The sequence below is a fragment of the Poecilia mexicana genome, unplaced genomic scaffold (genome assembly GCF_051168715.1).
Source record: "Poecilia mexicana isolate PSO_F unplaced genomic scaffold, ASM5116871v1 scaffold_10, whole genome shotgun sequence".
Lineage (NCBI taxonomy): Eukaryota > Metazoa > Chordata > Actinopteri > Cyprinodontiformes > Poeciliidae > Poecilia > Poecilia mexicana.
Window position 1 is genome coordinate 23,100,071 of NW_028263379.1, and position 22,787 is coordinate 23,122,857.

Here is a 22,787-nt window from a genome sequence, read left to right on the forward strand (position 1 = left end):
AGCCGCAAACATGCTGTCAGCGCTGCCTTCGCTTTGCAGCTTTCAGAGACAGACCGCAAGAGGAAATGCGTTCTGAATATTGCGACGGTGATGTTGTAATGAGTCCTTGACTGAGTTCAACACATCTGTCATCTGTCAGAGCCGCCACCCCCAAAAAGGTCAAAGAAACATTTCCATGTAAGCTGCGACAGGCGGACTCTTTAAGGCCCCTGATTTTTTTTTTCTCTATATGAGTGAATGTGTATAGTAGATAGAAATTTGCTTTAAAATGTGCATAAAAATCACACACACAAAAAATAAATTACTCAGTATTATCTTAACTTTAGCCCGAGACTGTTTCCATCTTATGTTCAGATGTGGTAACTGAAACCGTAAATATAACATGAACATGTATGCGCGCTATAGGAACATAATGTGGTTCAAACAGCTAAAAATATGGATAGCTGTGCGTCATTGTGACTAAGCCTTGCTCTGCGCCTCAGCAGGAGTAGCCTACTCTATTATTTCCTCACTGCTATCAGTCAGAGGAAAGTTAGCTGTTCTTGACAATAGGCAAGGAACAGAGAGAGGAAGGAGGATTCGGAAACAAAGAAAGCTGTGCTGGTTTTAGGCACCATTTTATTAGGCATAATTTAAAATCATCTCACTGTTAGTTCATTTATACAAATATGTTTTTGTTATTTATAAAACAATTACAGATCTCTACAAATCAAGTTCCCAGTGTAAAAGCGTAGTACCACGCACACGGCAGCATATTGCTCCAGGACACAGATACAGACAGCCCACAGGTGTATGTTCCACTTTAACAGCACTATCCGAGTAAATTGGGGACATGATTAAAGAAAAACAAAAACAAAAGGTTTTCCACAGATAGCAGTTTAAAATATTGTGCACACACACACACAGCCCTTGTCAGACGCTTATGGGAAATTTCATGCATCTTTTAGTAGATCTAAAAACGCATCAATGTTGTCGCACAAAACCTCATGCTTTTTATTGCTCTTCATTTATTCTAGACTCTGCACAAGCCACAATCTAGTAAAGTATTGAATACCCCAGATGGCAGTGTAAATAAAAATAAGCATAAGGGTTGCTATTATTGCTGCTAGCTGTAAGCACAAAGAGCTATAAAAAAAATACTTTAGAAAAATATATAAAAATATTCTAATGTGATGCAGCAACACAGACGCAGCTCTCGTTAACTACGAGCGCAAGTTGCACTTGCGCTTTGCCCTCACTGCACCATGCGAGGCAAGGATGTAAACCACAATCTGTTAAGAGTTGAGAACCCCGTTTCACAAATGCACACAAGTCTTGCTGTGCATGAAGACAGCTTAGCACCTGTCTTACCAAACAAAAAAAAAAAATGCTGCAAGGAAAGTCATTACTGGAAGGAACTGAGGCACAAAGATGCGTACAAAAATAAATCTGAGATTTTTGGGTTTGTGCCAAAACGTTTCTGGTAGTACTTTTAGCAGTAAAATGCGAGCCTTTGGGGCTAGACAAAGATTTAATGGTCTTTGGTTGAGATAAGGCACCCGATCAACATTGTACAGTGGGGTTACAAAGCTACAATTTAAGTTAAAAGTTAAACCATAAAATACAGGATAACATGAATATCGCCTGATGTGAACCAGTGAGACTTATTATGGCATTACATGTTGCAATGAGTGGATTACACAGTGGTCGTTCTCCGTTGACCCTAGACAATCGTGGTTGAAAAGGGAAGCATTATGGTGCTCTAGTTTATCATATGTGATTAAAAAAAAAAATAGCGCACAGACAATTTACTGATCAAATAAACATGAGCTATTACAAGAAAAAATATATTCAACTTTGGCAATAACTGCACATGTAAGTTAAAAACATTTCAGGATTAAGAAAAAAAAAATCATTTACAGAGTAAATTCACAACTAATACACTCTCCTGAACCTCACCTCATGAAAGAGGAACTCTTAAGTATGTTTCTAATGGCACTCAAAGTAAGCCTGAGAAATTCAGATGTAAGACAGAAGAAAGCTAAACTGCAGTCTGGCTTCCTGACTACGTTGACTAGAGGAATCCTGCACCAGAATGTAATCGTTTGGTAAAATTACGACATTCGCTCCTCTATTAGGAAAGCGGGCAGCTCTTAATGGGTCCAGCTTATCTGCAAAGAGCCATTAGCTCCGACTCGCAGGGAAGCAAGAGGGCACAGCAAGAGGCGGGAAGTGCAACTTGCTAGACAACTCCGACATACTAGAATGAGCCGAAGAGGAACTGCTGGGATTTGAACCATTAATATGTGCATTTGGCTAAGAGGCGACGGCATTTGTCCAGGAGTCATAACACCTTGTCTGGATTCAAGCCAACTGAAATTAAAAACACTTCAAGATTCAAGATCAGGTTGTTGACCTCAAACTTGGCAGTTCATTATACATCAATTGGCAACTCAAAGGATCTTGATGGCAACTGTGCTTGAGACTCAATGAGATGCAACTTAGGTGAGAATATGAGGTAGTCACTAGTTCTCCACCTGAACAAACACAAATCTGCTTCCTCCAGTCAAACAGGGAATGGTTGGTTGATTAGGAAGTTTTGGCTTGAGGCAACCATGATAATCATTTTTTTCTTTTTTAAACACAGAATCTATGAATCTAGAAGGTGTAAAAATTAAAAGGTGTAAATAAAAAGTTAAAATTATACGGTCTGTTGCCTTCATTTTGAAACAGTCACTTTGGGGATGCAGGCAACTTGGTGAGGTCCTCCAGGAGATGAGTAAGGAAAATTGACAGAGGTGGGTTGGAAGCAACTAGATGGCATCCTTTGTTCTACAGCCTCTCTTTTGCATCCATGGATCTCCATCATCCCTCTCCGTAGTCCAAATCTGGGAACCATTCATTACAACAGAAGGCACTTTTTGTGATTCTTCTTCGTGACTGGGTACAAAACCGCCCTCACGGCTTCCGCAAACACCTCCTTGACATTATCTTGCTGCAGCGCGGAGCACTCCATGTACTTGACCGCTCCGATCTGCTTGGCCAACGCGTTGCCCTGCTGGTTGGTGGTAGGGGCCAGACCCTGCTCCTTTAGCTTCTTCACAGTTTCGTTGTCGCCTCTTAGGTCTTTCTTGGTGCCCACCAGCAAGATGGGAACGTTGGGGCAATGGTGGGACACTTCCGGATGCCACTTGTGCCTGACGTTTGCGTGGGAGGAAGGGCTGCCGATGGAGAAGCAGATTATAAAAACGTTGGTCTGCGGATAGGAGAGAGTGCGCAGACGATCGTACTCCTCCTGGCCCGCCGTGTCCCACAGGTTGAGGCTGACATTGCGGCCATCCACACTCATCTGAGCGCTGTAATTGTCAAACACCGTGGGAATGTATTCTTCTGGGAAGGCATTGGTGGTATAAGAGATAAGTAGGCACGTTTTACCCACTGCCCCGTCACCCACCACCACACATTTAATGGTCTGCATCCTGCCAACGACCACTGGGGCTGCAGCACCTAGCAAAAGAAAAGAAAACACACACCTAAACATTTACAAATAACACTAAAAAGCTGCAATGTTGATAAATTTCTTCGTCAAAACATGATGATCTTACGGTGTCAAAGGAGGAACAAAACGACAAATTTACCAGTTTGAAAACTTGTGACAATACATCCCAGAAATAAGTAGTTTTACACAGAGCTTAGCAGCTGAGCTAACTGCAGCTACCGTTAGCTTTTTGGCGTAGCTTTAATTACCGCTAACCAGACAGATGTGCCTCATTTCTAGTTGTTTAATATCTAATGCAGTCGAGAAAACTGTACTTAATCAGTCGGTAATAAAGGAACCGGCAGCTACACGCACCTTTGTCTACTTCTTAATATTTTCATTTACAACACTAGGCGTTCCCCCTGTGACTAGAATCAAGCTAAGGAACTAGCTCGTTTGTTGCTAACGGACTAGCTAATTAGCAAACAAGCTCAGCATTAATTTCAAAACACTTTATAAAAGGCTGATTTCTGCGAACTTACTTGTCTAACAGTTACCCAAAAATATATTTTATTCTAATCTGTACCTCAAACGTAATCATTTGCTGTGAAAAGTGAAATATGGATAAGTTTGTGACTTACCGCCACTTAGCTTTCGATCTTTTCTTGCCTGGTATAGTCAATCACAGCCGCATCCGGGGAGTTGCCCATTACGTAAAATCGACGTAGGTAGCGTAGGCTGGTAAATGTAGTTTCACTTTCGTGATAGCCGTTTTCTTCCTCCAGATGGCGACGTTAGTCTTTTTTTTTTTTATTTATTTATTTATTTTTATTTATTTATTTGATCGATTTTCAAACTTGTTTTATCCAAGCTTTAGGGATTGTGAAATCCATAGAAATGCTTAAAATATTAAACATATAAATCTGAAACTTCAGTTTCCTGCACATATTCAGAATATTGTTTTTTTTTTATTTATGTAAGAAAATATAATTTATCAGTGAGTAAAATAATATAGAACAACTTTATTTACAAACGTTAAAACTACTCTTTTATGCTTGTTTGTATTTTGTGGGTTAAATTTGGTCAAATTACATCGACAAACTTTAGTCTATTTCATTAAGATTTTACATGATATAGCTACTAGCACAAATGATTGCTTAATTGCAAAAGGAGCATTATATGTGCCTTTTAACGTTCTTTTACAAATTAAAAACTGAAAGTGAAATTATCTCAGTATAAATGCAGTTTGTTTCATGATGGTTTCAGAAGTTTGTTAGAGAATATTAGTGCTCAGAGTTGATGGTAAGCTGGATTGAGTTAAATACATGGCAATATTGGAAGACAACTTGTTAAAGGCTGCAAAAGTATTGAAATGGAATGAAGGTTCATCTCTCAGCAGGATAACATCCCAAAAGATCTGTTTTCTGTTTTAGGTGTTTTGTCCTGGAAATGCTGGTGATGATGTCATCTCAAAGCACCGCAGCAGGTTAAAAGGCCAACTGCTGACCAACAAGTGCAGACTCCAGATCACAAAGAGGCACCGGTTTATTGCCTTTCCCAAGAAGTTTTGGCGTCACTGCAGGCTATAAAAAGAGAATTCCCACTGGGACCCTATGCCCACAGTCACCCTCCACCCCAGGCCTCGCACACCCCTCCAATTCTGCCAGGAGATTCCACAAGACAACTATAGCATTTCCATGGCAACAGTCACTAAAAGAATCGGGGGTGACTGTGTCAAGAGATGCAGCAAGAGGCAGTTTTAAACAAGACGGAGGGGACGGGGGGGAAATGAAGGTCACAAGAGGGGTTGTTATTGTGGATTAATGGAGAGTAAAAGTTTTCAATGCAAGCACAAACATAATGAGGCCTCGACATAGAATTAAACTTTTTCATATTTTGCCATTTTTCAACCAAAAAATATGTGATCAGGACTTTATAAGGAAACCATAAGAAGTCAAGTTTGCAAATCGTCATGAAGAATAAAGAGGATGGAGAAGACATATGGAAAAGGTGCTCCAATCAGATGAAAGCAAACTTGAACTTTTGGACTTAATTAAAATTATCATATTTGTGGGGAAAACTAACACTGGACATCAACTTGAACACACTGCGATCACTGAGAAAACACAGCGGAAATATCTTTTTCTCAGAATGCAACAAAGTCACAAACATTGAAAGACGGAGGGCACTACGCTCAAGACATTACTGGAAGACAATCTGTTAGGAGACTCAAAAAAGTTATCCAAAAACACGTTTGATTGCACCCAAAAGAGGTTCTACAACATTTGGAGTCCTCTATAACTCCATTTGTTAAATACATTGATACATCTGGTTGTATTGGGACAAAATGTGGAAAAAGCACTGTGCATATTATACAAGAGTCTTTCAAAAACTGAAGACACTTCATTTCACAACAATGTCTTTATTATTTCTTTGACTTTTTTTTTTACAAATACATATCTCAGAGTGAATAATTATACTCAATAAAGTTATAGATTTTTATATAAAATAAAAATACAGTAACCATCTCTTTAGGCCTCTTTTCAGTTTTGTAAAGTGCAGCTTTTTCTTGAGGCCAGTTGGCAACAAAATTAACTGTTCAATATAGTACCAGGTTCAAGTTCAAAACACTGATTACTCAGGCATAGGCCACAGTGTGCATAACATTTGGATTACTTTCTTGAAAACTGCTTTTCTACCCCAGAATATCAATTAAAACAACATCCTAAAGTGAAATGTTCCTCTAAGTCTTAAGGCTGTTCTACAGGAAGAGGTCTTCTATTGCTGTCCTATTGCCTGCAAAGGACATAAACAGGTGTCAAAAGAGGTAGATTGTAGAAAATGCACTACCCTGCTAATGTGTAAAAGACAAGATATAAAGTATTTCAAAAGCTCTCGGTGGCAAATCAAACATATAAACCAGACACTCAGACAAAAGATTTTACTTAAGATTAATTCAAATCAACTCAATGTTTAGTTAGAACTGAAAAATACCTAGAAATTCATACAGACATGGAAAATTTCACATCATCTCCACAAGGGCTGAGCTGTAGCAGCCCGGGGCATTTTGAGACCAGGTATCCGGGAAGCAGCTGGGGTTTTAGGGTTAGCAGGTGAGTTGGCGGCACAGGTTGTTGTCTTGGCTGATTTACTGCGGGCAGCTGAAATGACAGCTGTGCGTATGTTCTTGGCAGTGGCCGAGGACGGGCTGCTAGCCGTCCGCGACTGCGATGGCAGTTGACACTCAGAGTTCGGAGCAACACGTTTGGACACACGGGTGGGAGCTCCTCTGATAAAGGTAGACTGAGTGCTGCCACAGACCTTCTCTTGTGGAGTTCTGTCTGAAGACCTCCGAGTCAAAGCGGACTTCTCCGTAATCTGTGACTCGTTTGTGATTCTCTCCCGTGTGCTTGTACTTCGCTTTGCTTCCGCCTGAGCTGTAGTTGGTCGAACAGAAGATGACGAGCGGACTGAAGCGCTGCGGGGAATGGACGGACGTGCAGGAAGCGGTAGGTTAGCGGGTGCTGGAGCTCCGTTGGAAGGCTCGGTTTTGGAGTGCACTCGGGGTAAACCTGAGCTGTTGGAAGGGAGTGTCCTTGACACAAACCCCCTCTTTGTCCCAATACCACTACGCATCAGGGTCTTCACAGTTCTAGCATCTTCTTTTGATGCAATAGACACTGGAGCAATCCCCTCGTGCAAGTTGACATCCCTCTCCTTCCTCCACTTTGAGCAAAGACTTGGTGAAGGTCGTGGAAGTGGAGAGGTTGGGGGAGTTAGTGTCTCATATGACCGCAGACCTTTAACCAGAGTATGGCACTCCAGTGTTTCACCGACACGTGGGAATGACCTGGCAGTCTCTTTAACTGCAGTTGGCAAATCAGAGGCCTCCTCTGGCTGTGAATGACCAAACTCTGGCAGACTGGAGGGCATCCAGTCCTCCTTCACTGCGGTTAAAACCCCTTCAGTTAAACTTGCATCGGGTACAGATGTGGCACTTATTTTAACTGTTGGACTGTACTTTGTCTGTGGCTGGAATGATACTTCCTCTGCGGATGATTGTAATTTGGTCCCAGTCTTTGTATTTCTGTCAGAAAGTGTTCCACAGCCGTTATTGGACTCATGAACTGAAGAGCTTCCAGATTTACTCTGAGTGGAACAATTACTATTGGACGGCCTACGTCTGTAAGCAGAGGTCTGGCTTTTCACACGTTGGGCTGATGTATTGGTACTTACAGCAACAGACTCTATGCTAGAACTGTTCAAAGTCATGTTTTCAGGAGAAAAGTCTGCCTTTTCTTTGTGTCCTGTTGTTTTCAGTTGGTCATGTGGAGAGTAAGTAATGCTCTCAGGCCCATACTGTTTCATAGTGAAGCTTTTTCCATGTTGAGAAGAACTAAATACTGCAACATGAGAGTCTTTTACTGCTTCCATTCTCTGTTTCGACGTTCTGATCCCTCTTTTCAGAACAGACTCTTGGTCAAAGGGGGAACATCCGCCATCGGTCTCTGGTGAACTGCAAAGTATAGCACTGGTTTCGTGGTCCGAGGAACTGTTTGAGTGATAACCAGTGGATGTCGGACTACTGCCCAAGACCGGAAAGCTCTTGAGAATAGACGAACTGCTGAAATGGGTGTCATTTTGCATGTGGTGCATGAATCTACGAGAATCAGCGGTTCTAAGACTACGGCGATTCCAGGTGTAGTTCAGGTTCTTCTCTAAAAGTCTCTCCAGTTCATCCTGGTTTTCTTGACAGTGAGGCTCTCTGGCAAGACTCAGCCCAAGGTCCAGCCCTGTACAAACGGCAAGAGACCGACGCTTCTCCACAATCTCTCGTTGACGTTCTAGACGTTTCTGCTCCTTGAGGTCCCGTTCCTCATTTTCCTGTTTAGAAATGGAAGAAAAATGAATATCGGTCATCATAAGGTGATCAACGGAGCAGTTAGGTTTTTTTGTGACCTTCCAAGGCATCTCACCTGAACGGCTCTTTGGAACCGATGGCAAAACAAATGGAAAACCTTGCACGCCTCCTCTAGCTTGAAAGTGCTGTCATCTTCACAGAAAAACTCCATCAATGCTTGACTCGACATCCTCATACCCTCTACCTCGTCATCGGCCTCTTTCAGTCGCTCGTCAGCCCTCTGAACACAGACGACACACATTTTCAGACACAGATTGTCATTCGTATTGATCTTCATTTCAAACCAGATGTCAAACCAGTGACGTATACCTCCAGAAAGGATTGTGTCTGTTGCTTAATCTCTGTCTCAATCTCTACATTTGTCTTCAGTTCAGCCACTCTGCTTTTTAACTTTGCCAGGTCATCTAGCACAGCTTCTTCACACAACCTGCAGAGATAAACAATAAGCACTGTTGTAACTCTTGTATGTCTAAAAAAAAAGAAAAAAAAAGACTGCATGTCTAAAATGGAAATAAAAGAGATAAAACTGAGTAAAAACAAATGTGTGTGCAAAATCCAAAGTGGAAATGCAGACATGGCTTCAAACCTTTATTAGATAAATACACGGTTTTGAAAAGCTCATTAGCTCAGATGTTGGCTCGGAGTAGCAGATTTGTCTTAACCCACTTTCACTCTAGCAACTAACTGCAGCTGCAGAGCGAGGGAGTGATTAAAGAATGCAGTGGATTGCAATGTTTTAGCAGACTACAAGGAGATATTGTTGTTTCTGAGTGGCCTTTGTTATGTTCCCTCAGAACTAATCACCGCAGAATCCAGGATTCAACAGAATCCAAGGTTTGGGAAGAGACTGACCTGGAGGCAGAGCCAACGTGGCCTAGTTGGCTGGGAAAAGAAAGTAAACTCTGGTCTTTTTTCACAGCTTCCTGTGGAGACGAAAACAATTGATTATCTTCTCCATTGTCTGAAAGGATACAATACGCAAGTTGCAAAAAAGATGACAATGAATGCACTCTGTGGAGCTTTTGGTTTCAAGAGAACAATTTGGCATTGTTTTGTACTTTGCTGCCTGAAATAATTTCTTCTTACAAGAGCTCTTCAACCTTTTTATTATATTTAGTTTTTCAAATGTGAAAAAGTGAAAAGTGTAGGCCCAATGACCTGCAGGAGGCATCAATGTTTCAAGCATGTAGAGTACAAATGATGACAAGTTGTTAGTCTCGACTGTTTCATTGTGATTTTCAACAAACGACAGTCAGATAGAAACTGGCCCTCAACAAACCTATGGAAACATTTTTTTATTTTATTTTATTTTTTAGAATGGAGCAAAAGTCCTGAGGTTGGGATTCAAAACTCACATCATGTCACTGAAAATGTTTCTTCCAGTAAATCCACCCCCCCAAACTGAACGAGCCTAATTTATAAAAGCCAATTCAAACAACAGCTAATGTCAACAGGTTTGAGTAAGGACCACTATCGCTGACCTCTGACCTGCATTTTCGCAGGAATTGTACACATTTGTTTCAGGAAGATCTATAAACACCAGCTGGATACATTAAAAGACCAAAGGATGTTTATAAACAAAGTTGCAAACTGTGTTTACAAATTCAAGTTAAAGCAGTCAGTGACTATCAAAGCAGGTATTATGTGCCATTGTACTCTTATGACTATATTAAAACAAAAAACAAAACAAAAAACAAGATGATGACAGACAAAGACCTCATGGTAATCCGGGAAGATGTACACCCTGTCCAGGTGCACCTTTGACAGGCTATTAGTCCAGCACAGAGCTACTGTCAACACTAAGTCATACAGGACAGGCAACCATGTACAAATGCGCTCACAAGTAAGTGCAACTTAGACTGGTCAGCACACCAGCACGTGCTTTTGTAAGCTTGAATTTTACTGGGAGAAAACCTCTACATATGTTGGGAGAACATGCAAACTCCTCCCTGAAGTACCCTGGTCTGTATTCAAATTGCTGTTTTCAGGCAACAGTGCTACCAACTCTACCTACTGGTGAAACAAGCATCTCCCCTCCCAACTTTATCATACAATTCAGAACATTACCATAGCAACGAAATGCAGCAAATTCATCCCTGGCTTGTTGGCTTTGGTGTCTGCCAATTTGAGAAGTGATGAAATTCGAAAACCAGCCGCATTCCCCGAATATCCACCCTGAAAAGAAACGCAGACAACTTTAAACAATGGATGAAAACCTCGAATGCAAACCGCAATCAATCAACAGCCGAAGCACAAGCCGAAAATAGCTGATATCGCATTTTCAGAACCATTCAATAACTCAACGACTGACTGGCTGGCTACTCACAGCATTCATGTAGTTCCCCGCTTTCAGCACCAGACGGAGGATGGAGTGCAATTCGGGACAGCTCAGCAGTTCTAGGAGTGTAAATAAAATCAATATTGTGCCTCAGGGCTTAAGCAATGACAATTAATGTGTATCCAGCTGACATCAAGGCCATGAAACAAGTCAGCAACTTTTATGCCCCCCAAAAATAGCAGTGCATGCAGATTTCTAGTTAGCCTGAATGCTAAATAGCTTATCTCACTTCCACTGTGGCGCCTGACAACCACTCAAGTCTAAACACAAGAATTTTAGCAGGCCTATACAGTCCCAAGTCTTAATGGTGGTGGAGTACACAACTCCCTGCTGTTACTTTACCTCTTGCCGCCTCCCTCAGACATCTGGCTGCCACACACAGAGAGGTCAGAGCGGGGTCGAACTCTTGTTGTAGGATCATGGCATCCAGACGGAGCCGAAAACTGGTGAAAGAAAGACGAGTAAGACGGATCAATCAGCAAGAAGGGTTGACTGATGAGACAAAAAGGCACTCGAGATCATTCTTCTGTTCAACAAACATGACAGGGTTGAGTAAAGAAGGCTGGGGCAGAGTGAAAAAGCAACAAAAATGTTTTGGGATGGCTGTACATCTGTGTGTTTTGTTGGGGGGGGTGTACCTGGGAACTTCCACTAAAAGCAACATGAAAAGATCAGGCTCTCCGAGACAGCTCTGTTCTCCACAGAACCTCCTAAGGCGACATTCCTGAAAGAAAGAAAGAAAAAAGATATATGCTTGTTAAGATTCAGGTCCAATACATTTCAGCAGGATCCTTGTCTGGAAACAGACCACATCATACAAACTGGTGTAATGGCAAACTTTTGATCATCCTAACTAATGCCAGATGAGTGAAGGGGAGCAGGGTGGGGGACGGTGAAGAGGAAGCAGACTGTCAGTCGTTGTATTTGCACGCTAGATTAAACCCTTTACCTCCTCGCTGTCAGGAAGCAGCTTGGAGAGCTCTGCGAGCTTCTCTGCTCCGTAACGATCTCCAACACCGTGCCTGATATCTTCAATGATCTCCTTAGCCGGCCTGTGAAAAGAAATGCACCAGCTCATTTCGCATTGCCAGCTTAAGACAAACAGAAACCTGGACGTGTGCTGCATATGACGAAAAGTCTGACGCAGCAATAATAAAAGAAAGTGCCAAGAAGACAAACAAAAGGCAGACATGCTCAGGAGACAACCGAGGACTTTGGTGTGTCATGAGGAGGGACTGAAACCGAGACAGCCGTTTAACCTCTGCCTTGCTTTCTCGGAATGAGACCAGGATTTACTATTCCAGTAATTTTTCATTATTTTCCCCGTCCTGCTACATCCCCCCCACCAATGATCACACTACAGAGAGTAATTCTCATCAACCAGTTCATCTTATCCTCATCTAAAACTGTCAAAGAATCAATTTCTGTGGAGGAACGTTCTTTCTGAATTGCTAATCTGCTGGAAACAAAACCCAGAATGCAATGACGTACATAAAACCCAAAAACTAAATGATATTTAAATCTCTATAAGACAAAGAAAACACCAAACCAGATTTTGTTTAAACTGCAATTGGGCTAACAAAACTTTTACTGTGTCACTCTTTGTGACAGGCGCCAAACAAGACAAATACTTGAGTCTTTTCACAAAATAGGGCTTTTTCATGCAAGTCCCAACAAATCTAGTTTAGAAAATAAAGCATCCCCAGTTGAGAATCTCATGGTGGCATGGCAGCATTGAAACTTGGCACTTTCCATGACTCTGTGAGCAAGCATTGCATAATTGTCAACACAATAGTTCAGGGAGCCCTAGAGGTTAGTGTATTTAAGCTCACCTAAATGGTTATGAAACAACTCCTTCCATCATAATAGGTGCAGCTCTAAACCACACAAAGAAGGTTTTAGGGGATAGCTGATGAAGACAACCCACTGGTGGATTCTCAGTCATCATGGGGGGGCAGATTTGAGATGAGCCATTCTTTACGGGCATCAGCAGGTGTCACCTCGGTCTCTTAAAGAGCTACTTACTCATAGGCCTCCTTAAAACTCCAGCTGCTTAGGGTGCTCAATCCCTGGCAATACACCAGACATCCCCTTCACTGATGGGGTTTTACACCTCTAACACCCGTTAACGCCTGACATATGGCTGCTTTCCGCAGTTCAAGTCAAGTACTAATCCCTTGGGTCCATTTGGAAACATTGGTATTCCCTCTTTTTCTGAACCCACTTTTAGTTTAGGTTAATTTGGACAAATGCAGGGGGGAAAGCCTTAGTGTAAAAGCTAAGATGCAAGGCACTTTCTTTACGTATGTTTGTGTAAGCATACGTAAGGTTCACAAAATACTTTTTCTGCATTAGCTTCTTCTGTGCACATATTGAAATATACCAGGTCAAACAAATGTCTAAGTCAGACAAAGATTAGCAGTCAAGTAGTCTGATGGTTCTTTGGTGCCTGAAAACCTGGACAACTTCTTGATATCCAGAGACAAGTTGGTGATCTTAAGCTTGAGTGCAGCGGGGTTATGTCACAGTACATTGATCCAAAGTACACAACGGTTCCACTGCCGAGTGGCACAAAAATAAAAAATAAAAAAATAAAAAAAGCATCCAAAAGACAGGATTTGGAATGGCCTAGTCAAAATCCAGACTTAAACCCAGTTGAGATGCTGCGACATGATTGTAAACAGGCTTGCAAACTGTTTAAATAACACAATTCTGCAAAGAACAGTGGCCCAAAATTTCTTCCCAGCATTGCATAAGGCTCACTGACCGCAACCACAAACACTCGGTAGCCGTCGTTACCGCCAAAGGTGGAACAAGTTTATGAATTATTTTTTCACACTGGTGCAAGTTGGTTTAGGCTTCTTTCAGTTTTTAATAAACACGTATTTCAAAATTTCATTTTACGTTTATTCTGGTTGCCTATCATATTAAAATAGATATTATGAGCTGAAACATTTAAGTCTGACAAAAAAGAAAAAAAAAATTTGTAGTACTGCAAAAACATTTTCCTCAACTTAAAGTCCAGTTCCAGTGATCAATAAGTCAAAACCTGCATAATATATCAGATGCATTAATACTATTACTATATAGAAGTTCCCACAGAACTTTCTGGACTGCAATTAAGATTATAATTTAAGAAACAGCGTCTGTGCCTGTAATATAGTTACAGCGACGCCTGTTTGATTGCAGCATAAAATGTTCATTAAGTTATTAAGAAATCATAGCTACATTGATTTTTTTATGCTGAAGCAGAAGAAGCAAATTTTAACAAAACCTTGTTGCTGAGACGGATGCAATAAATCTCACTATATCAGGTGTATGTTTGCTATCAACCCCATTAACACAACTGTCATGCACCACTGATAAAGTTCCAGTGACATAGAAAGAAAGCAGCAGTAAATCTTCAGCTTTGATCAGTTATAAACTTCAAATCTATAAAGGAGTTACGAATCTTACATTTTGAATTGCCGCAGAAATATTCCTATGTTCATGCTGCGCTTGGAATCCAGTAGGAAAATCTGTAAAGAAGCATAGAACACACATATACCCACTTAAGACCAAGAACACCAAGCAAAAATTGCCAAAAGGTCTGTTGCCATTTAAACGGTCTGACCTCTCCCAGGCTATCCTGTGGGGATCTGCACCGCAGCAGCGCCGAACGTCGCCTCAGCGTCACGGTTCTGTCCCTTGGCGTGCTGTCCTTCTGCCCAAACAACTCGTCCAGAGAATGGAGGTCAATCGGAAACTCGTCCTCGTCGGGGGCCGCGCCACTCCACACGCTCTTCCTGCCTTCCACCTTCTCTTTGGGGATACGCTCCCAGTTCAGCTTCCTCAGCCGACTCTGACGTACAGTATCTGCCCGGCTAAAAGGTGAGGAGGATGCAGACGGTGGTGGGGGAGGAGGTGGTGGAGGAGGAGGAGGAGGAGGAGGAGGTGGTCCTTGAGGGGCAGCCAGCACCTGACGTGACTCCATGGCTGTCGCTACCACGGCATCGGCAGTGGGCTTAGTTCCATGAAGGGCATGAGATTCCTTGACGGCCACAGTCAGGTTGATGTGCATAGAGGCTGTCTGGTAGTTAGAGGATGGGGTTACCACAGGTGAGCAGGCTTTGCGGCCTTGCTCAAGAGAAAGTCGTTTTGCTCTCGGTCCAAGTTCAATCCATAAAGTCTAGGACACAAAAACAGATTCAAAACTGGAATTATAAATCAAGAAATCAAGACCAGCTGAAATGCTGACGACTTGCATGAAATGTGGGTTCATTTATTATTATTTTTTCAACCTGCTTCTCGTGCAAAAGACTCCCCTGGTCTAAAAATCCAGCCGGTGACTCAACTTTCACTGGAAATATCAAAGTATTTTTACAAGAAAGTACAAGGAAGGCAAGATGAGCTCTTCCCATATGTGGGTTGTTTGAACAGCTTGTCTCATCCTGTTCAGATTCACCTCATTGCATGTGCACACACACACACACACACACACACACACACAGATCTTCCTTTCTAATTATAAAACAACGAAACACCAAAGGCAAGCAAAGATGCAAAGCTAATCAAACAAACAAATGAAGGGTCAGCAGCACCACCACAGAGCAACACTTTTCTTACAAACATCTGAAAGACATACACACTCTCGCACATCCAAGTTCTAGACTGGAACAGTGACACGTTTTTGTGTGTGTGTGTGTGTGTGTGCTTCCAGTAAAAATCGGATTAATTATGCATCTTTTGTCTCGGCGTTTGACATACAATCTCTTCATCTCTTGAGATATCTGCCATGAGTCATAGCTTTCAGAAAACTGCAGGCCAATCTGATGGCCAACCTGTTTCATGGAGATCCGCATGAGCACGCTGCAAAAGCCACAGCCAGTAATCTCAGTCATGATCGATTCATGAGATCTGTATCTAGACACCATTTAATGGGACCTGCATCCTCATAGCTGAAGAATATCACGCGAGAAAATTCGTGTATTACTTTACATGTGCTTTTTTTTTTCCTTAATGCGTTGCAGGGGATAGAAAAAGAGTAAAACAGTCTAAAATAGTTTAAAATAAACTTTTTACATGTTGCCATTTGTTGTAAAGTAGTATTCCACGAAATATTGCTTATTCCAGCACAATGTAAGATACCCAACAATATCTCAGCTTAGTTTTAAGTAAAAATAAAAATCACATTGTTTTGCTCATTTTCGTTTCTGCTTCAGAGCCAAGTCAGGTTGTTTGTTTGACTTACCTGATGGCCACAGAAGTGAGTCTAAAAGCCGACATAAAAACCCACGACCACCGATATCGGCTCCATTCACTTACGCTCACTTTGTCTGTAAATTCCTTTATTCCTAAAAAACAAAACAAAAAAAAGCTTATTGCGTCCCGCTCGCTGCAATCTCTCGTCCTCCTCAACTTGTAGGGAAACTTCCACACTGCTCCATCGCGAGCGCGCAGGCGCGCACCCCCACATTCATATGCGCTTTTCTCCCGCATCCTCCCATTTTTCCCATGGGCGGACTGACGGTTGTCAGGTGGTATAAGGTCAGTCTTCAGCGTCTCGATATCCACGGGAATGTGTGGGATATCTATAATGCAACGCGTGACTTTCTAAGTAATATTCAGCCAAGTACTGTGGCTACGACTTCTAAAACAATATACTTTTTTTTTTATATATAGTAATAAGAAAACATTTCCATGTTTTAAAGTCTAATGTAGTTTGCAACGCGTGTCAGTCCAAAAATAAGACTACATGGAAATGATAGTCTTATCATTTCTGCCTTGGGAAAAGATTCATACCCTTAAACCTTTTTTCACATTGTGTCAAGCTGACACCATTTTTTTTAAATCAAAATTTAAATGAAGTTTTAGCTAACAAAAGTAAAAAAAAAAAAAAATGAATTATGAAGTTTGAAATTTTTACAGCAATAAATCTGAAACGTGCTGTGCATTTCTGTTCGGCTTTTACTCTGACAAACTGTGTCAGGAGGAGTCACATAATTTGTATTTATAGTAAATGTATACATAAATTTCAGCTTTTTTTGAAGGCTTGAAAGATTTATCAGAGATTAGTGTGTAGACTAAGAAGTGGAGATGTTTATAGCAGGTTTCCTGCAATAAAGGGCAATGCGTGTTATCTTGTATCCTTTTTGTGTCACCTGTTGCTTTGAGTTTTGAGTTCATATAGTATACTACATAAATAAAGTTATTTGAATTGAATCAAATAAGATCTCAATAAGACTGAGGGTTGTAAAAAGCCTCCATAGGTATGATTTTTTAATTATTTTTTTGCAAGTCACTGTAAAGCATCCCTAATGTCAAGAATTGTACAGACAACATGATATGTCTCTGTTTCAGGTTTATCATCAAATCGGTGAAATGTATTTGGTACAGAGGACCTTGATTGTACCTAGAGGGGTATGCTATTGAGAAACTGAGAGAAGGAGCAGATCGGTATCAGACATGGGAAATGATGTCTGCATCTCCTCCCTGAAGCAAGAATGACATATGCATGAAAGCTAAGAGGCTAGAAGTCCCTTTAGGGTGCTGAAACGTCCCAGTTGATGAGTTACAGACCCACGACACCGACCTTTCATCTAAGGTGATGGAGCGCTCCTGGCCCACGCCACCTAGCTCTCTGCAGCTCCGGCTCAGGTAGCCGCTTTCACAGGCCGCGCTGACAGACCCTCTTCATCACGTGTGGGCCTGCAGTAATTAGCAGGTTATGACCCCAAATATCTGGCTTTTATTGTGCTTGAGCCGAGGGGTATGTTATGGTGCGCCCTGCCAGAATAAACGTCTCTCAGGAAATTTTATTTTCTGTCCAGCCGCTCTCTCCTCAGAGTACGGTACACCTCTTAGAATACGAGGAAATGCCTCTGATGAGAGACAGCAGCTTTATAGTCCACAAAGGGCCTGAACAACCTGACACAATTACACCTATTATGCCAGCATTTATGTAGCGAGGACATTGCAACAGTGATTAATGAACAGCAGGGACTTAACTTGGCTTCCCTCAGTGGTCTCAATAAAATGGGTTGGACTGGAAACACACAAACAGTCTTCCAGCTGGACGAAATAGAGAACATCGGTGCTTGTGTGTCTCTCTTGGCTCATCGTTTTATGAATGAAGGTGCTCATTTGTAACATTTGCAAGTATTTATCCAAGACGGGAACAAGAGCTCTGAGATTCTTCTCTTATGTGCGGCCTTTCTTTGATGTCTAAACCTGCTATACTTCATTTCCTAATGGAGACATAAGGCGTAAACACGAGACCGCAGTGCCAACTACCCTTTAGCTCAGCTCTTAGATCAGTGGGGCTGCTGCAGCCACGGCGGCCAGCTTTAGCCCTTCATCGTCTCCCCTCCTTAATCTCACTTTGAAGTCCTGGAAGAGTTGCTTAAAGGTGAACGCTATTAGCTCCCACATCCCCTACTTTAAGCACATGCTGGAGATATACTGGTTTTTTACAGTACTCTAAAACAATCCCAGAAATCAAAATACACCAAAAAATAACGTGTTTTGCATATTCTGTTTTGACACAGTGATCAGATTCTCTGCAGTGACCTCTGCCGAAATCGGTTTTTACGCCGCACAAATGAATCCGGATGTGGCTAGATCAATGGAATAGATTTATTTTATTATTTTTTTCCAGATGCACCATTCACTGTATAGTTTGTGAAAGAGGCAGTAAAATTGTCCCATGTGGAAGTATTGATGCTATGAGTGAGGGGTTTTAGTGTTGATCTGCCTCTGGTTTGCCTCCTGGGTCTAGGCCACTTCCATGCTTGAGTGAAATAGGTCAGAGTGACTGTTGCTCTGTGGGGGTACTAAACACATTCATGTGTGTAGTTGTGCAAGAGGAAAGCTGTGTCCACACACATACACACACACACACACACACACACACACACACGCACACACACACACACACACACACACACACACACACACACACCTGGATCTTATTCCAGACTGCGGGGACAGCAGGTCTGGAGTGGCATTCCTAATCCAACCCAGCTTTCTCAGATCTTTCTTGGTCTTCCAGCTGCACTCAGATCATGTGCAATTGTCCTGAATGACCCAACAAAGATCTCTGCCTCTGGTTCAGAGGACCCGATAAGTAGTGACAATAAGAGACAGGCAGGATATGTGCACAAGCAACCATATGTGAACACACATTGGTTAGTTTCTGACTTTTTGGGGGGTACCCTATTCTGTACTGTACAGAAAACTATTTAAGGCTGCAGACAAAAAGCCTTATTCAGGTCTGCATCTTGTTCTGTTGTCTTAGACTGAGCCAGGCTGATGCTTTCATGAGTGTGTGTGCACATCATATTATGTTTTAGGTACATTAAATGGCCCCGGGATAGACAGAAAGGATGTATGTGGTTTGTGTTGATGTGGCTTTGCATAATTTGTTGTATTGCTGGGATTAAACTCTGCAGGGAGGAGGAAAGGCTGAGGTGCTTGTGGTCAGTTGTCCGTGGGGGGGAAGGGTTGACCTCACTAGTCTTCGCACATCTGGCCACTGGAGCCATTTCCGACTCCAATTAGGATTTCCTGAGACTCAATAAAGCGGATTATTGGCCCACAAAAACAGCTTGGCGTACTCACCCACCCATCCATTGTCTTCAACAAATTCAGCTGCTGCACTCATCGGACTGAACAGAGCTACAGCTGTGCCGTTTCTTTCATCTAAGATCTAAACATTTTGTGTTGTGCCTTTCTAAAGTTTTCTTAGCTCTTGGACTTGTTTACATCCTGTCACTTTATAACTACAAACTGCCTTAAATTTTGTTGAGATTTTAGGTCATAGACCCACACAAAGTAGAAACGCATTGTAAAGTGGAAGGAAGATCATTTGTGGGTTTTGAAGTATTTTACTGGAAGAAATATGAAATCATCTGCATTTCTATTCAAGTCCTGCCACATAATTTAAATTTGATTTAGGTCAGGACTTTAGGTGGTACAATGTACATGAATATGCTTTAATCTAAACCATCCTGTTGTAGTTCCGGTTGTATGTTTAGCGTCTTTGTCCTGCAGGAAGATGAACCCTTAGCCTAGTCTTACGTATTTTGCATCTACTAAACAGGATGTCTTCTAAGATTTTCCTGTATTAACTCTTTATTCGAGCGACTTCCCTGACAAGTTTCTTCCTCCCCCTCTTCTATGACGGTCAAGCACAACTAAGGATTGTCCTCTCACGTAAGAAGTGGATCCTTACAGCTCCCTCATTATCACTGTGACCCTCTCGGCTTTGTCACCGATTATGCTCTCCCAGCTTTGTCTGTTCAGATGGACAGTCATTTGTCTTTTTGCTATGTGATACATCGTCTATTTCCAGATGGTGGATTGAGCAGTTCTCCATAAAATGTTCAAAGCCTTTGGTATTGTTTCATACCTCAACTTTGCTCTAAACTTTTCCACAACTTTATTACTTATTTGCTTTGTACGTCCCTTGTTCTTTGCCGTGCTGAATGTCCAGTAATTTACTGAAAAACCAGCTGTACTTACAATTACCATTAATAACACTCACATGGACATCGGAGAGCAACATTAAAAGGGGGAGGAATACAGCATATCCCACTTGTCAGATTTTTCTTTGTGAAACCTTCTTTTAAAGATGTGTATAATTTTCTTTCCATTTACCAGTTATGCACAAAACACGTTCAAGTTTGCAGCTCTAATCTAACAAAATGGGAAAAAATTAGAAAGAAATTAATATTTTATACGTAGCACTCTATGATTGATTTTTAAGAGCATTCTCGTGATAATACAAATACATTTCAGGAAACATAAAGTGATTTTCTCCCTTAATCCCTGAAACAGCACAGTCTTTATGACAACATGATGTTGAGCACAAAGCATTAGCACAGAGTTCAGGGAAGCTGGGATGCACTGATAGGGGGTCTGAGCAGCTCCTTGTGTGGCTAGAGGGATCACACAGTTAATATTCAAAGGGCCGAGCTTGTTGTAAAGAAGCAACTAAATAGAGATTGACAAAGCGCATCGGTCAAACAAAGGCTTCTCCCTAGGTAGGCTGTGTGTGTATAGCAAGAAACGTAGTAAACGAATGGACTTCGCTGTGTTGGTCATGTGTAAAGTCTATAGAAAGTTATTAAAGCAGGGGACCCACTGCAACAAACTCAACTACACATTTTGAAACGAGACTTAAATTTATTCTTAAACACTGACCAAAAACTGTTGTAAACGCTTAAAGCATTTCTATTTGACCCAGTTTCCAATGAGACTTTCCAATCATATGACCTGGAGGAACTGTGTTCGCTGGATTCCTCCAGTGGGCTCCATATGAGTTCTGACTACGTGGTCGACGTGTTTTAGGTTGAGTAACGCAGAATCCCTCCTGCATCAACCAAAACTCACCAAGCGCATAAACACACACAGACAGTCACTTCAACCATCCAAACCTAATTATTCCAGGCCTGCTTCCCTGTGCCAGTGAGTGATGTCACCCACCGAGAGACAGTGGGATTGTTGGCTCGGCGCCTGAGGGTGGCCACGCTGACAGGGAGGAGAGCAGAAACAAAAAGAGGAGGAAGTTAGAAGAAGATTAGCGGTTGAGGGGTTTGCAAGGAAGGAAAATGTGGGGAGACCGCCACCATGTTTTGTCCTGCCCCTCATGTTGGGATTGCAGAGATTAACCTGCTCTGCTCCTGAACCCACAGAGCCCAGTCTCTGCACTACATTTCCTCCATCTCCCGTAGACTTTCAAACAAACATTTAAGGCTGAAAAGGAAACGCAGAAGGGACCATGAGAGCAAGGTCCCAAGGGGTCCCCGTCTAGGATTAACCTAGCTGTTGTTCTCATCCCATCAATTTCACTTGAATTCACTTTGCTGAAGCTTATTCATTCTCACCAGCTTGTTGCATAACAATGCCCAGTGCCTTGTCCTGCAGCACCGGAGCTGTTGGTAAAACAAGGCACCCTTGGGCCCCAGAACCCCTGAGCCAAGGCCCAATTTCTTGTGCTGTGGATGGGAACCTGTTGACGCCGTAGCTATGGCGCGACTGACTGGACATTTGGGGCAGACGTCACAGCTGCTAACTAATGAATGCTGCAAAACTTTTTAATAGCTTGAAAACAATGTTCAGGAGGATGGGAAATATGCTCACTTTCTCTCTTGTGAATGGAAAAAACGCATACCACGACCTTTTCTTTCCAAAATGACATTGCTCGGGTAACAATATGAAATGGTTTCTTGTACTCACAGAATGTGGGAGTCGGGTTCTTCTGGTAAAAAAAAAAAAAAAAAAAAAAGCTACATGTGCAGTTTGTACAGTGCCTTGCAAAAGTGTGGTAATAATACAATCGCAAAATTCTTTTTGCTTTATTTTGATATGACTGATGCAAAGCAGTGCAAAACGGTGATTTTTATTGTCTGCGAATAAAAGTCTGAGCAGTGGGATGTGCATGTGCATTTGTCCTCAGCTCACCCTGAGTTTGTGAAACCATTTCTCTAACGTGAGAAACACTTGAGGTTTGTTGTGGCTCGTTTCAGCAGTCTTATCTGGAAGAGAAGGCAGGGCGTGGGAGGGCGGTAAAGATGAGCTATAAAAACTATTTAAAAAAGTAACAAAATCATTACAGTTTTGGTCTCATCATGAATATGCTTTAATCTAAGCAATTTTTATTGTCACTCAAACTGTAGCGCATCCTGAGGGTTTATTTTAACAAGAGCAGATTCCCCCTAACGTGGTTGTACATTTTGTTGCCCAATGCAATTGTACCCTATTATTTTCTTTCTTTCAGTAGCTGGTTCTTCTTTTCTTTTTTTTTTACTTAAGCTACTTATTTTGAGCATTAAGAATAACATTGAACTTAAACTTTTAAGAGGTGTCCTGCCAGCCATCACAAACTAGAGAGGTTTGCCTGACCTATTTTTATAGAATGACCTGAGACATTTGAGCTTAGTCACTCATACCTCATAACTCAGTATTTTTTTGAACAATGGTTTTAGATTTTTATATTGGCCAGGGCTGTGCTCCGTTCTGGTGCCTGCCACACTGCTTGGAGTAATGCCGACTCCATATCTTTTCTTTTTCAGTTAGTCAAAAAAAAATAA

The 22,787-nt window shown here is 41.8% G+C and overlaps 2 protein-coding genes across 2 annotated transcripts; both read right to left on the bottom strand.

Moving 5' to 3' along the window:
- Positions 1-601: 601 nt before the first annotated feature.
- On the bottom strand, positions 602-4,467 carry LOC106928391 (rho-related GTP-binding protein RhoG-like). The gene is made up of 2 exons (XM_015004639.2): positions 4,099-4,467; positions 602-3,486 (listed from the first exon to the last, which is right to left on the bottom strand). Exon 2 carries the CDS (start codon positions 3,455-3,457, stop codon positions 2,882-2,884), a length of 576 nt encoding a protein of 191 aa, XP_014860125.1. The 5' UTR covers positions 3,458-3,486; positions 4,099-4,467; the 3' UTR covers positions 602-2,881.
- Positions 4,468-5,863: 1,396 nt separating this feature from the next.
- fhdc2 (FH2 domain containing 2) lies at positions 5,864-16,204 on the bottom strand. The gene is made up of 12 exons (XM_015004617.2): positions 15,947-16,204; positions 14,330-14,884; positions 14,173-14,234; positions 11,666-11,768; positions 11,355-11,440; positions 11,059-11,159; positions 10,705-10,775; positions 10,446-10,553; positions 9,231-9,301; positions 8,688-8,805; positions 8,434-8,598; positions 5,864-8,341 (listed from the first exon to the last, which is right to left on the bottom strand). Exons 2-12 carry the CDS (start codon positions 14,774-14,776, stop codon positions 6,485-6,487), a joined length of 3,189 nt encoding a protein of 1,062 aa, XP_014860103.2. The 5' UTR covers positions 14,777-14,884; positions 15,947-16,204; the 3' UTR covers positions 5,864-6,484.
- Positions 16,205-22,787: the final 6,583 nt, after the last annotated feature.